The sequence below is a fragment of the Chenopodium album genome, chromosome 19 (genome assembly GCF_948465745.1).
Source record: "Chenopodium album chromosome 19, dcCheAlbu1.1, whole genome shotgun sequence".
In the NCBI taxonomy this organism is placed as follows: domain Eukaryota; kingdom Viridiplantae; phylum Streptophyta; class Magnoliopsida; order Caryophyllales; family Amaranthaceae; genus Chenopodium; species Chenopodium album.
The window spans coordinates 35,992,858-36,007,455 of NC_137852.1; the positions used below are offsets into that span (position 1 = coordinate 35,992,858).

The window sequence follows — 14,598 nt, forward strand, 5'->3', positions numbered from 1 at the left end:
GGCCATGCCTCCCCCGATCGGGCCCGGTCAGTTGGGCTGCGAATTGGGCTTCGAAGCTCTACTATCCTTTTGTTCTTGGACTTGGTCTTTTAGAGTTCATTAGCCCAAATTCATTCACTTGTTTGGTCCGTAATAATAACTTGTAAAATCTTGGACCTCTTCACATATCGAGCCCTTAATCATCGAACCAAATTTAATTAGCTCGACCTTGGGCTTAAAATATACAGTCATAAAATACGATCCGACTCTAATATTTTCGTAGTGGCTCAATAAGCTCGGAAATTGTCATAAATCTGAAAATTCCTACAAAATAATACCAACTCTACAAAAACACTAGAAAACGTATATTAGTAATAAAAATAGCTCCGTAGAGCTCAAATAAGCACAAATATGACCATGGGACGGGGAATAAAATATATATATAATAGACTTATCACTAACCAAATCAACTAGTCAAACACTATATTCAAAAGCAGTTGGACAAAATTGCTAAAAACTATTCAAGAAGGCAATGCTTAGCTTCAATGAAGGAGTGAAGCTCACATAACATTTGCGATTAACCATGCCCTATATCTCTCTCTTTTTCCTAGATTTGTTGTTTAATTTGGCATCAAAGTCGCCAAAATGATGGTGTCAGCATCGATGTCGGTGTTGGAAATGTTGTTGTTGATGGAGACAGAGAAGATGAAAGTTGGTAGAGATCGAAGGAAGAAGTGACCTCCGACCATACGAAACATTAATGGAAGTGAATTCGAAGCTAGGACTTGGGAGGACAAAAATATATGAGTCAGAGGAAGAAGAAGAACATCTTATTTGATGAAAATGAAGCCTAACAATAGAAGTATTGTTTTAATTCAGCAACATAATTTTCGATGTAAAATATATATACAAAAGTGCGATTCTGAGATTCAAAATTTGTTTCACAATGATTAACTGGATCTTTTTCAGAAGAATTGCCCCTACAAGTACAATTTGACTCAAAATGCACCAACTTAAGAATTTCAAAATTATGAAATTGAAACTAACCATGTTTATCATGTGTCCTTATCATATAAACTTAGGGGTTGTTTGGTTCGCACAAGGTAAACAGAATGGAGTGAACAATGTGAAAGAGAATGGAATGAAAAACCATTCCATTTGCTATGTTGTTTGTTTAAAAAAAAATAAAAAAAAGAATCCAACCACCATTTTAAACACCACACCACCACCCCCACCACCACCACTACAAACACAACACCTTCCCTTTATCACTTTACCAGCCACCCCATAGCCCAGCCACCCCACCACCCCTTTCGCCGCTCCTCCCCCACCCCTCGTCGCCCATCTCTCTCTCCTCCACCGCCTTTCGCCACTACAAAACCCTAACCTCCTCAACATCAACCACCTTAACTCTCTCAAAACCCTCAGCATATCGCTTCTCACGAACTTCTACCTTCTCAACATGCTCTGCAACCTCTCTCCTTTGCAATTCCAACAACTCACACCACTCCTTAATTTGCTTCTCTCTCAGCTCCACATCTTCGATCCTCTATTTCAGCAAATTCTCTTCAATCGCTAGGTTCTTCTGCCAATTATCAACTTCTTTCTTGAAATTTTGAAGCCGGGAGGTGGGGGAGGGGCGGTGAAGGGCGTGGTGGGGTGGCTCAACTATGGGGTTTCTGGAAAAGTGAGAAAGAGAAGGTGTACTGGTTGTGTGGTGGGGGAATATTTTCGAGGGAGAAGGGGTTTATTGGGGGCATCGGTGGGCGGCTGGGTGGTGATGGTAAGTTAGAATGGTGGTGGTTTGTGCAGTGGTGAATTGGTGGGCAGGGAAAGGGAATGCAAAAGGCTAGGCGGGATGGGGAATCAATTTGGAATAAAAATAGGTAAACTCAAAAATAAAAATGGGGACAGGGAATGACAAAAATGCACAAACAAACAAGAACAAAGGGAATGATACTTGTTCATTCCCTTTCCCTTTGATAATTAACCCAACCAAACAGCACCTAAGTGAAACTGTGTTATATTTAAAGTTAATTGGAAAAGTGCCATACACATTCATCAACTTTGTGAGCACCCTTTATTAGTAGTAAGGATCTCAGAAAATAGTACTTGTATTTTTCAATCTTCTTTGTAACAAAGACGCTAAAGTTGGCTTTGTTATAATGGTTATTTTCAATAAAAGGCTATCGTAATGTACAACATTGTGGGCAAATATAGTCGGTGAAATTACTACCCATAAGAGAAAGTTATAATGTCTAACAATTAGATATTAAAAAAATACCTAACAACCTTTAGTACTACTAGGAGTCATAATAATACGACTGAGATTTTTTCAAAGAACTACTAAGAGTAGTGGAAGCATATATAGTACTTCCTCCGTCTCTTGTGTGTTTGGATAAAAAAATTGGAAAGAAAAGAAGGGGAGGGAGGTGAAGGGGAGGGAAGAAAGAGTAGTTTTCCTTCCAAATCTCTCCATTGTTGGAGGGATTAATTTCTTTCAATTTAATCCCTCCATTTCTCTTCCCTCAAATTCTCTTCCTTCTTTATCTGTTATCCAAATGAAAGATACCCCATCCCCCTATTTCCTTTCTCTTCCTTTCCCTCCATTTCCTTTTATCCAAACACACCGGATATTTACTCTATGCCCCCATACTCATATTGTGCTTATTAAGTTTTAGTTGGGTAGAATTAGTAAGGCCCCGTTCTTTAGAGCTGCTTTGCTCTGCTGAAATCTGCTCTGCTCGGCTCTGCTCTGTTTCAATCTGCTCTGCTCTGCTTTGCTCGCTTCAATCTGCTCTGCTCTGCCTTGCTCTGCTTAAAAATAGTACTTAAAAATAGCTGCTTCAATCTGCTCTGCTCTGCTCTGCTTCAATCTGCTTTTGCTCTACTGAAATCTGTTTTGCTCTGCTCTGCTCTGCCCAGAAGCTCAAAAGAACAGGGCCTAAGAGTGAAAAAAATTATAAAACCTGAATCAATTTTGTGAGTAGAAGAAGTACTACTGGGAATGTCTAGTTAACTATTATACCTCTTAGTACTCTCAAATTTGACCTTAAATTGCCAGTGTATGTCTAACACTATGTTTGGATAACAAAAGTGAAGGGAAAGTAAAGGGAAGGAAAAAGAGGGAAGGGAAAGGGAGGTAAGAGGAGGGAGAAGGTGACCTTCCATTTTCTTCCCAAATCTCTCCAACAATGGAGGGATTTGGTTTATTAAGGGAAGGAAAATGGATCCTTCCGATTCCCTCCCCTTCCATCCTTGCATTAGATATCCAAACAAAGGATAATGCATCTCTCCTTTTCTCTTCTCTTCCTTTTCCTCCATTTCTCTCTATCCAAACATAGTGTAACTGTTAGATGTTAGGACAACCTCCTAGTCATAACTCAAGGAGGGGCTCATCAAAAGTCTTATTCAAACAGCTCTGCCAAGTTCAAACACTCAAATACCAAAAACATGAATACACGATGCAGCAATGTACGTTCCAAATCTCCAATAAGCATAACCTATGCTGAGGAGACCTCTTGTTTTACTTGAAATTCCTGTAAACATCTATTACAAAGTGAAAGCAAAATTTTCATACAAGCACAGAGATTACTCTGTCAATGCAGTTGTGTCAATACGTTGGGCTGACTTCATCAAAATTCTGAGCATTGCATATTAAATCATCCAAGGCACTTATGTAAATAGCCTACATACTATGGAAACTTAAAAAGGAGAATAACGACAAATACTACAATCACAGGAGCAACTTGATACAAAAATGGCTAACATCCTGGTATGAACACTCTGGTATGAAATCAGAAAAGGCTCAGAGGTGTTAATGAAGTGCAATCTCAAGCATTTGCAACCAACTGCTCATGATCTGAATGCGAGCTTCCATATCCAGAACCTCCACCATCTGACTCACCATCCTTGGGATCTGATATTGCCTCAGGAGTCGATGACCTACCATACAACCGTCTTCTGAATTCCTTTCGAGCAGTCTTTTCATCTAGTTTCATTTCCTTGAAGCTTTGCTCAAACTTCGCTTCATCTTCCGGGGAGAAGAAAGAAACCTCCTCTTTCCCAAGCTCTTCGTACATCTTCTCAATTTTGGCTTTCCAGAGGAGGCCCATCTCCGTGTCCATTTTATGATATGGCGTCTTCAATAAGTACTCATCAATCCCCCCAGCTTTGTCAATGCAGCGTAGAGCATGTGTGGTCACATGTACACGAATGTGGCGGTCCAAAATGTAGCTGAAGAGTCGTTTTTCTTGCACGTTAGGCTTCCAAGTTCTCCGTGACCTATTATTCCAAAAATAAAACATTAATTATGATCATACAGTCAGAGTGCTCGCACAATGTAAACAAAGAAGAAATACCGTAAACTACAAATATTCTGAACATATCTTGAACATGATTTGTATGTTCCTTTAGCAAAAAAAACATTTAGAAATGAATGTATCTGAAGCAATGAGTAAAGAGAAGCTGGGAAAAGAAAAAAAAAACAATTCTCAATCAAGGCACAAGTATAACATGTCTGTCCTTTACTTATAAAATTCTTGAAAAAAAAAAAAAAAAAAAAAAAAAAAAGTTACCAGTCTATTAAATGAAACTAAACTCATTAACAATAGGTTATCTCAAGCAGATAAACTAACCAATACAATTAGATATTTCCTTAAGGTTCCGATCTGAGGTGGCCAAAATATTATGGCATACTAACAATAGATTATCTCAGGCAGATAAACTACCCCTTCAATTAGATAGTTTCCTAAGGTTCCGATCTGAGGTGGCCAAAATATTATGGCATATTATTTCAACTTTGATGCTTTGAGGTTTGGCATAAACCCAGCATGCTGCCCTTTGTTTTCCTTAATTTCAATATACTGACCTGAATTTTTTCACTTAAGTGCCCTGCAGTTAATTCAATTAAAAGCTCCATTTCAGCAACTCTCTTTCTTGCAGGTTCTTCTTTCAATTGTTAATGTTTCTCCATTTTAAAGCAATATTAAAGTTGTGTTTTTTTACTTTGATCTGTGATGTAATAGTTGAGGTTTTTGCCCTTTCGATATTACGACATAAACAAAGAGAAAATAAATGAGAGAAAACCGACTTTTGAGGTTTTTCCCCTTTTATCATAATAAATGGATCTCCTAACAGGGTTGACAACATGGCACTAAAGTGGAATAGAGAATGCAACATCAGGACAACAAATGGATCTCATGAGAAACACAGGGAACCACTAAAGAGAAAGTCAACACTCAGGGAACCAAAAGTTGAAATTATACTAACATGTATAGAACCCAGTCAAGGATGATATACAACAACTAGTCTTAGTCCCAAAATGATTTGTAGTCGGCTAACATAAATCGTCATAAGGAAACGGCTGAAAAGGAAAGAGCATAACAAGAAAATCGATTGAATAAAAGTTAAGAAAGAAAAAAAAACATGTAAAGTGAGAAACAGAGAACTCTTTTTTATTCTTGGTACTATTTTTTTATTCTTGGTACTCTTCTAAAACTATCTTAAATTTTACTTGGATGTTCTTTCTTTTCTCACTCTATACACCTTTTTTTCAACTAGTCCTTTTTTTTGTTTGTCGAATGGAAGGCTTTGGTGTTGTTGCTGCTGTTGTAAAGTGAGAAACAGAAAGAGTATAAAATTAATTTTTTTTGAGAGTTTTAGAGAGTGGTAAGGGGATAGAAAGTCGGGGGGATAACATTAGAGAAAAAACATAAAGGTTGGAGATAAACACATAAAGGTTTGAGGAAAAAAAAAAAAAAAAAAGCCAAAATACCCAATTACCCACACAAATCCCCTATACAGCCCACCAGACTTTACCCATACCTCAGAACACTCCATTAAGTAAAATTATTCAAATAGACACAAGAATTCTAGCCATTTGATCTCATTGAACTCTGTAATGATAGCTCACTGTAGCAAGACTGATGAGCTTTACAAAGTTTAAATTGGCAAATTTTCTAAGGCAATCTTGCCAAATGCTAGCATGCACATCATCAAAAGAAATTTTATGCATTGTCTTAATAAAATTTCAAAAAAAAAAATAAAAATTTTAAAAATATATATATAATAAAAAGTTAGTCATATGCCTTGAAAACTAGCTTGTATAACACTACTCTACTTGTACACTATAATAAAAGTTAAAACCAAAAATAAAAAAATAAAAAAAAATAATAAAAAAATAAAAAATAACTCAGTACGATTTTTTTCCCCCCCTGGAAAATTAGTCAAGAATAAGCCAAACTTTGCGTGGTTCACTTAAATTAAGTCAACAAATTGATAAACTAAGAATAAGATGATATTTAAGGGGTATTTTCTCTAAAGATGTTTAAATGACCTTCAACCTACCAAACATGTCATTTTTTATAAGTTATGAAAAAAAAAATTATTATTTTTAAAAGAAAAACCCACCCTTACAAACCCACCCTGCTAACCCCTGCAGGCCAGCGCACGGATCACATCCCCCACCCCGATTCCTTTCTTTCTCTACCTCCCACAGTCCCATCGCCAGCCTTCCCCACAGCGTTGACCCCACCGTCCCTTGCTGCTGATCGAGACCAACTCACACTGAAACCCACCTCGAATCCCCACCCTAACAACTGAAAAATCACCATATTTACTCGAAACCCACCTCTAACCATCAAAGCCACCCCTAACCACTGAAAACCCACGCAATACCCGCTGGAAAAAAGTAAAAATAGAATATAAAAGTAAAAACCACCCTACACTTAAATTTGTAATAAAAAAATAGAAAGAGGGGAGTAGAGATGGCAGTGGGAAGGAAGATAGAGAAAGTGATTGGCACTTTGGCAGTGGGTGGGGCTAATCAGCGGTGGCAGGCAAACGAGGGACAAGTGATGTGGTCGGCTGTTCTACTGGGGAGGGGGAATTTTTAGTTAAAAAAAAAAAATTTATATTAAAAAATTATATAGAAAAAATTAATTTTCTCAAAATTTTTAAATTAATTTACCAATAATATTATGACACATGGCATGCTAAAGTTAAACAACCGGTTACCCCCTAAACTAATAGGTCATGACTCATCTTAAGAAAAAATATCCTATAAAGGTTGACTTATTTTGAGCTAGCCACACAAAGGTTGGCTTATTTTTGACAAATATTCTTAATTTCATGGTAACCTTTGCATATGCTCCATTTGATAACCCAAAAAAAAAATAAAAAAATCAAAAATTCCCAATAAAACCAATTAACTTTCAGCTTGATAATATATTTAAAAGTATAAAAGACCTTGATATATAAACAGCCACCACACCATCATCACCAACACACAATTCCCAGCCCACATTCTCCTTGAAGGCTTGCACTTGGACAGGATGCTTCTCCCCTGGCAGCACAACCCCCCCCCCCCCCCCCCCTTTTTTCCTGGCAGGGTCACTTCTTCCTCACAACCCCCTTCCCCAAAACTAATAACTTGCTCTTTCATTCAAGTTCTCTTTTCTAAGTTTTTTTAATATCTGATTCGGCATTAAATACAAGTCTCGTACTCTCGTCTTTTATGGATTTTCATTGTTGAAATGAAGTTTTTTCCCAATCACTTTTCAGTTTATTTTGACTGTTGCCACACCTTTACTATGGCCTATGTGGTGTCATTTGGACTTTTTAGGCATTTCTGGGGGATTTTGGAATAAATTTGAGTATTTTTTACGCTTTTTGGGCTTTTTTTTTAGTAGAGTGGGTCTTAATTTTTTACATCTGAACAAGAGGATTTCATAATTTAATGACACCAATCAATTCCATGAATGAATCAATCACCCATAAAGGGAGCATTGAGTCTTTTGCCTAAATTATCATTAAAGTGCATTAAATCTCTTGCTATGCTGCCGGTTAAGAGGGCTACGGAAAGAAGGTAGTTTGGCCGGCAGGCAAAAGAGTGAAGGAACGGGCAGCAGTAGCAGAGGTAAGAAGGATAAGGGTAAAGATGGGAACGGGCAGTGCCGGCGCGCAGGCGGCACGGGCCCGGCACGTCGGCACACTTGCGGGCCGTGGGCCGTGCCGTGAACAAAAAATTGAAATCCGGCACGGGCACGGCGGGCGGCGCGGTCGTCGACCCACGACCCGTGGCACGGCCCATGCCCAATTATATAAACTTATTTAATTAAGTTTATTTATATAAACTTATTTATATAAGCTTATTTAATTAAATAAACTTATTTAATTAATAAATAAATAAGTTTATTAATATAAACTTATTTAACTAAGTTTATTTATATTAACTTATTTAATTATGTTTATTTATTCACTTATTTAATTAAGTTTATATAAACTTAAACATAAATTATTTATATAAACTTAATAAAATTACAAAAAAAAATTAACATTAACATAAACATAAACATAAATTAATAACATTATTTATATAAACTTAAGTTGTTCATAAAAATATAAATGCACCGATTTTTTTTTTTATACACAATATATTTAATTAAAAATAAATAAATAAATAAAAACTTAAGGGTTGGCCTGCAGCCCGGCGGGCCGTGCCGTGGGCTGGGGTGTGCCAAAATTTGGCACGACACGGCACGACCCGACACAAGCCCCACCCAGGCATGGCACAGCACGGCACGATGCCCACCTTTAGATAAGGGTGTAGAATAACAAGGGGTTATTTGGTACCGTAAAAAGAATATTACACTTTGTCCACCATATAGAAAGTGTAAATTAGAGGATCACGATGTAGAAAAATAAATTAAGTGGTTATTTTTTGACATTATTTCATCATTAGTAATTACCAAGCTCTTACAAAAATATTCCCGTGATAATTGTTTGAACCATCTCCAATCTAAACTAAACTCAATTCAAGTGGGTATAGAATGTGGGTGTAGAATGTGCTACATTCAAATCCTGAATTCACTAGTATAATATATCTCCATTGACATTCCATAATATTAGGTATACATGCACACAAAAGTCAAGTTGTGGCCATAAATCTCTCTCACACATTGACAAAATTTGTATACCATTAGTTTCGCATTGGTAAATACTTCCATGTTTCAAAAATTAAAATTGTTCAGCAATATATTTGTGAAAATTTAATAGCCAAAGCTCAACCTCAAAAGATGTTGATACTTCATATAGCTGAAAAGATATGAAAAGTATTCTTTAAAAATGAGTATCTTTGTGGACCTTTTGCAATGGTGCCTATGACAAGAATATTTGGATAATTAATTTGTTGCCAAATGATTAACTAAGGTTCCCAGTAATAACACAAGTTTTGTCCTGAAACCTGCATCCCAATTTCTTTCAAATCTCCAAAGGAACAAGAGCATTATGCATGTGCCTATTCTATGAACTTCTGTAGCAGTCTCTACATATACTCAGCACAGGTCCACAAATCAGTAAAGATATGCATAAAAAAAATAGACACTATGACTCAACTGTAAACTGTAAAGAAGAAATGATCATATCTAAAATTTCTGAAATTATTCGAACTTATTTTGTCTGAAACTGAAATTAATTTATGTGTGTGCGATTTTGTCCAAAACTATCTTGATGAAGTTATTATGTCTAATCTTATACGTACTTATATTGAATAAACTTGTGATAATTTATTTGCCTGAAATAAATTAACATTAGTTAAAATAAGATGAAACCAACAAATCCTAAGCCATGCAAGATTTTTCAGCTATTAAGGTAATTCGTTTCCTAGTAAAGTTAAATGTCAACCACATGAAATATACACCATCAACCAAACTTTGAGTGATGTAACATGCAAAACCTTAACACCCAATTACTTTTCTTTTACCTCCGGTACCCAAATGGGTACACAGCACTCTAACTTAGGTATAGAAACATTTCAATTTGGACAAAAGCAATGCGATTTTTTGTAAGCTGAAGAGCAACACTACACTTATCTGCATAGTGAGGGCAACATAGCAGACACTAAATAGAGCAACATAACACACAGTAACAAAGAAGTGATAGCTAGGCATTTCCATTGTCCGACATGCAAAAAACACGAAGTCGAATAACAAACCACAATCATAATACGCAAATTTGAAGCAGGGGACAGAAATCATACTTATTGCCTCCATCTTCACTAACTTGGTTGCCATACTGAATATGGCGACCAGCAAAAAGCCCTCGCTTAGCACGACCCATGACCACCTTATTATTCGGTATGTTCTTACTTAGAGCTTCTTTAACACCCCTCGTTATGTTATCTTCACCAACTTTCTTCAGTATCTTTTTCATTGTTTCCTTTGATCGAAACGCCATTTTTCTCTCACAAATCAGTCTGAGGTTCAAGAAAATGACCACAACAAATTATTACATTAAAGGGTTGTGCAATACATTAGCAACCAAATTTGATTAGAAAAATCACATAATTTTAGGGATATTTGATTCAATAATCAAATTTTCTTTTCTTTTGGTTATGATGGTTTCAAAATCATAGAATTTAAAACCAATAGTTCAGAATTTCGAACCCTAAACTTAATTAAATTAGATAAGATCAAAGATAAACCCTAGATTGTGAAATTGATATGATGATAACAAAAACAAACAACTAACCTCAGAAGCTCTGCTTCAATGGACGATGCAAGTATTAGCTTCAATGGAGAACGTTGAGAGAGAGAGAGGTAGGATTGGAGTAGCGCGGCTCAGCCCAGCAATTTGCTGTGGTGAATTTGCCCAGCAAAGGGGTAAAATGGTAGATTCGAATGGCTTGAAACTTTAATTATTTAATTATTACTGTATATATATTATTATATATATATATATTTTTGGTACCCCCTCTGTGTTTTTTTAAGTGTTACAGACCTTACAGTTTAATATATATATATATATATATATATATATATATATATATATATATATATGGTACCCCCTCTGTGTTTTTTTAAGTGTTACAGACCTTACAGTTTAACCGGCACATAGTTTTAGGCAATTTAGTTGACTTAAATAAAATAAGAGGTAAGTGGGGTGGTTGGGGTATTAAAAAAGTTGTAAAAAAAAAGATAGTAGGGTTAATAGTTTATTGAAAAGTAATGAATGTGAGAGGAAAAATATAATATAAAAGTAGTAGTAGGTTTGGATGAGGACCATGAAAGGAGAGTGATATAATATTTTATTGTAGCTTTTTACCAAAAAAGGAAGTGTAACACTTAAAAAAACACGGCCGGAAATGGGAAGTATAACACTTAAAAAACACGGAGGAAGTAAGAATAAGGCCCATCCTAGAGGATGCAAGAGAAATCCCTCCTATAACGTGTTTGGTGAGATTCGACATCTGGCCTCATGCTTAAAAGTAGGAGAACTAGCCAACTACTCTAGATTCAAATGGCTTGAAACTTATGTTGTATGTATTAGAACTGTGCTATAAGTGTATATATATATACAACAATACTAATATAAACCTGGCAATAGTGGCCCCGACCCAAATGACCCGAAATCGACCAAAAAACATTAACCCAAAAACTACCCTACCCAACCCATATCGGACCTGAAATTAAAAGTTAACCTGATCTTGACCCGACCCGAAGTTGACCCAATACCCAAAATGACCCGACCCAAAGTGCTTGATTCGAATAGACTCAATACCCGAAATATTCCGAACTAAAATTACCCTATAAATGAACTAAAAATGTCTAGTGCCAAATATGACTTCATCTCCAACTGTAGTCAAGCTCATAAACCGAATTGATAGTTCTTTTTTATAACAATGACATATAAAATTATTGATTTGAACTTGATCCACAAATGGAACAACCTAAACATGACCTAACCCGAACATAACCCAAACATACTTGACCTGGAAATAGTCTGACTTGAACTCGACCCAATACCCAACTTGAGTCATACTCGAAACTCGAATGGACCCGACCCAAAAATCCAAATTGACCTGACCCATAACCGGCCCGAATGTTAGCTGACCTAATGACCCAACTCGAAATGCGTACCCCACCCGAATGACCCATTTTCCAGGTCTACCAATATGTAACATGTTCTCCCCGTTTTTCTTTTTACATCTCGTTACTCTTTAATTCCCGCTTTTCATATTCTCTTCTCTTTAGCTTCTTCAACACTTGAACTACTCTGGAGACGAACAATCTTGTTTTGCGCATAGATTGTCGGGGAAATAGATAGTTGAGCAAAGATTGTTTGAGCAAAGATCGTTTGTAGTTTAGCAACAAAAATGGAAGGTAGAGATGAGTCTTTGTTAGGTTTCATTGTTAAATATGTGTAATAGTTGTTAGAATTGCATGTGATTTGCTTATTTACTAGTGAAGCTGCATTTTTCAAATTATGAAGTGTTGCATGTGTTTAGATAGTTATCTAGTGGATAATTGTGCACCTGGAACTTAACTTTGTAGTAAATTTTGATTTTTATTTACTTCAAATTGCTTTAATATTAATTTATGCATTTAAAAGTTAGGGTTTTCGACGAATATCAAATTATGAAGTAATATAGGTTTTAATTTCAAATTTTGAAGTAATGTAGGTGCTTTAGGCGAAAAGTGTATGAATTTTTGGATAGTTAGTTTTGTTACGTCAGGTTATTGTATGACCATTTGAATTTATACAGAGTTGTTTGATTGTATTATTATGAATATTAGGGGTAGGGGAATTATTGCATAACATCATATATATTTATTTATATCAATTTCAAATTGATAAAGTTTCATTTTTTGTTATGAAATTTGAAAGTGGTAAATTTTTTTTATAAATGAGTGTATTATTACTGCTGATGTTTCTGGTAAGGGATTGGTGGGAGAGGTGATAGAGATAGGCAAGGTGGGAGAGTTGGTAGAGGTAGAGAGGTGGTGCTATAAAAAGGGAGAGTAGAGTTATAGCTCAGGCAGAGTATTACACTGAATTTGATGATGATACAATGACTGAAAAAACGATACACTTTTTAATTTTAAATTAGAAGTGAAACATGCTTCTAAATCTTATAGTGCCGATGATTTTTTTATACATATGAGTGTCAAGCTCCCTAATTAGTGTAGATTTACCGTTTATTATTCACATGGTATCAAAAACCAGCATGACCAGTGGCGGATCTTGGGCCAAAAAGTTTGGGGGGCAAGGTTTGATCCTCCAACCTTTTACTAAAAAATAACAATACTTAACCACTATGCCATAACTTTTTAATTGTAACTGTTAGACATTATATAAATTTTAACCAATAACTTAGAAAAATTAAGGGGGGCCGGGCCCCAGCCCCCCACAATGAAGGTCCGCCCCTAAGCGTGACATAAAGGTTACGGGTTTAAATCTCATCCACCCCACCTTTCAAAGTGGAATATTAAGTGCAAGGTATGAGAAGGGCTCATACAACCTGCAACCACACATCAAGCCCAATAGTTCTCGTGTAAGGGGCATGATAATGTATAAAACATATTCATGTGCTTCAACCATTAGCTTAATTTATAAGATATGTATACATAGTATGAATTTTTAATTCTCGCATAATATCATACTAGGTGTTTTATGTATATTTTGAAAAGATATGTCAATCTCTAGTTCCCTCTAGGTTTTCTCCTTGGGAGGGTTTTTTGGTTTCCTCCAGGGTTTTCCCTTGGGAGGGTTTTTCTATTCTTCATTGCTAAATTTTTCTGCTTTTTTGAAGGTTTTCCTTCACTCGTTTCCTTTTCTCTTTCTCTTTCTCTTTCATCTTTTTTCTTCTGATCTCAATTGTAAATATTTGTAGGGGCTTCCACTGGTGTTTTTACCGGTGGTAAGCCCCAAAAAACTTTTTAATTGCTTTCAATGAATGGATCCCATCTTTATGATGGTGTTTATTCAATTAGGGTTATTTTCTTTGTTTGTTTGTGTGCTAAAGTTTGAAGATTTAGGGTTTCATCGTTTCCGAAAGTATCTAGAAGGCCATATGTATTGCTTCGGGTGAAGTTTTTTAAAAAGGCGATTGTTGATCGAATCTGTGATGTTAATAGTTCTAAAGTGATTTGTACTTGTGTTGGAATTTTAGATTTTCAAGGAATTGTTTGTAAATGCCGTTGGCTATCTTTCATTAATGAAATCCTTTTTCTTCTCGTCCAAAAAAAAAAAAAAAAAAAAAAAGTGTACTTTGAAAAGTAAAGTAGTATCAAGATAGGAAGATTATGAGAATTAGATTAGAAGAGTTGGAAGGAAAGGGAGAGAAGAGAGAAGAAGGAATCATCATCCCTTATTTAAATACCTTTTGATCAGAAGCAAGGGCAACTTTGCTATCAAAACAAATTATTATTCTTAAATTAGTCGCAGTATTCATTCCAAGTTTAACAAGAGAAGGGGGAAAATTCGGAGGAATGGAAGGGGAGGGAGAAAGTAAGGTTACATTTTCCCTCAAAATATTTCCAGCAATAAATCTTTCCATTTCCCTTCTCTTCCCTCCTATCAAAAGATATCCAAAGGGAGGATGAATCTCTTCTTTCTTCTCTTCCTTTTCCTCCAATTCTCCCAATCCAAAAAATAGTGATTTTTGTCTTTCATACAGATTTTGATTCTCCACAAAAAAAAATCAGATCTAAAATCTTGATGAATTTAGTCAGCATTACCTGTAAAAAGATTTGTATACGAAAACAGGAAACTGAAACAATTAGAGGCAACAGACAATTAAATTGCATGGGTAGCACCCTACCGAAAGTCAATAGCACC

The 14,598-nt window shown here is 35.8% G+C and overlaps 1 protein-coding gene across 1 annotated transcript; it reads right to left on the reverse strand.

Annotated features, from left to right (window-relative positions):
• Nucleotides 1–3,693: 3,693 nt before the first annotated feature.
• LOC145595305 (uncharacterized) lies at nt 3,694–10,630 on the reverse strand. Its single transcript, XM_081651695.1, has 3 exons — nt 10,510–10,630; nt 10,019–10,234; nt 3,694–4,263 (listed from the first exon to the last, which is right to left on the reverse strand). Exons 2-3 carry the CDS (start codon nt 10,213–10,215, stop codon nt 3,813–3,815), a joined length of 648 nt encoding a protein of 215 aa, XP_081507821.1. The 5' UTR covers nt 10,216–10,234; nt 10,510–10,630; the 3' UTR covers nt 3,694–3,812.
• Nucleotides 10,631–14,598: the final 3,968 nt, after the last annotated feature.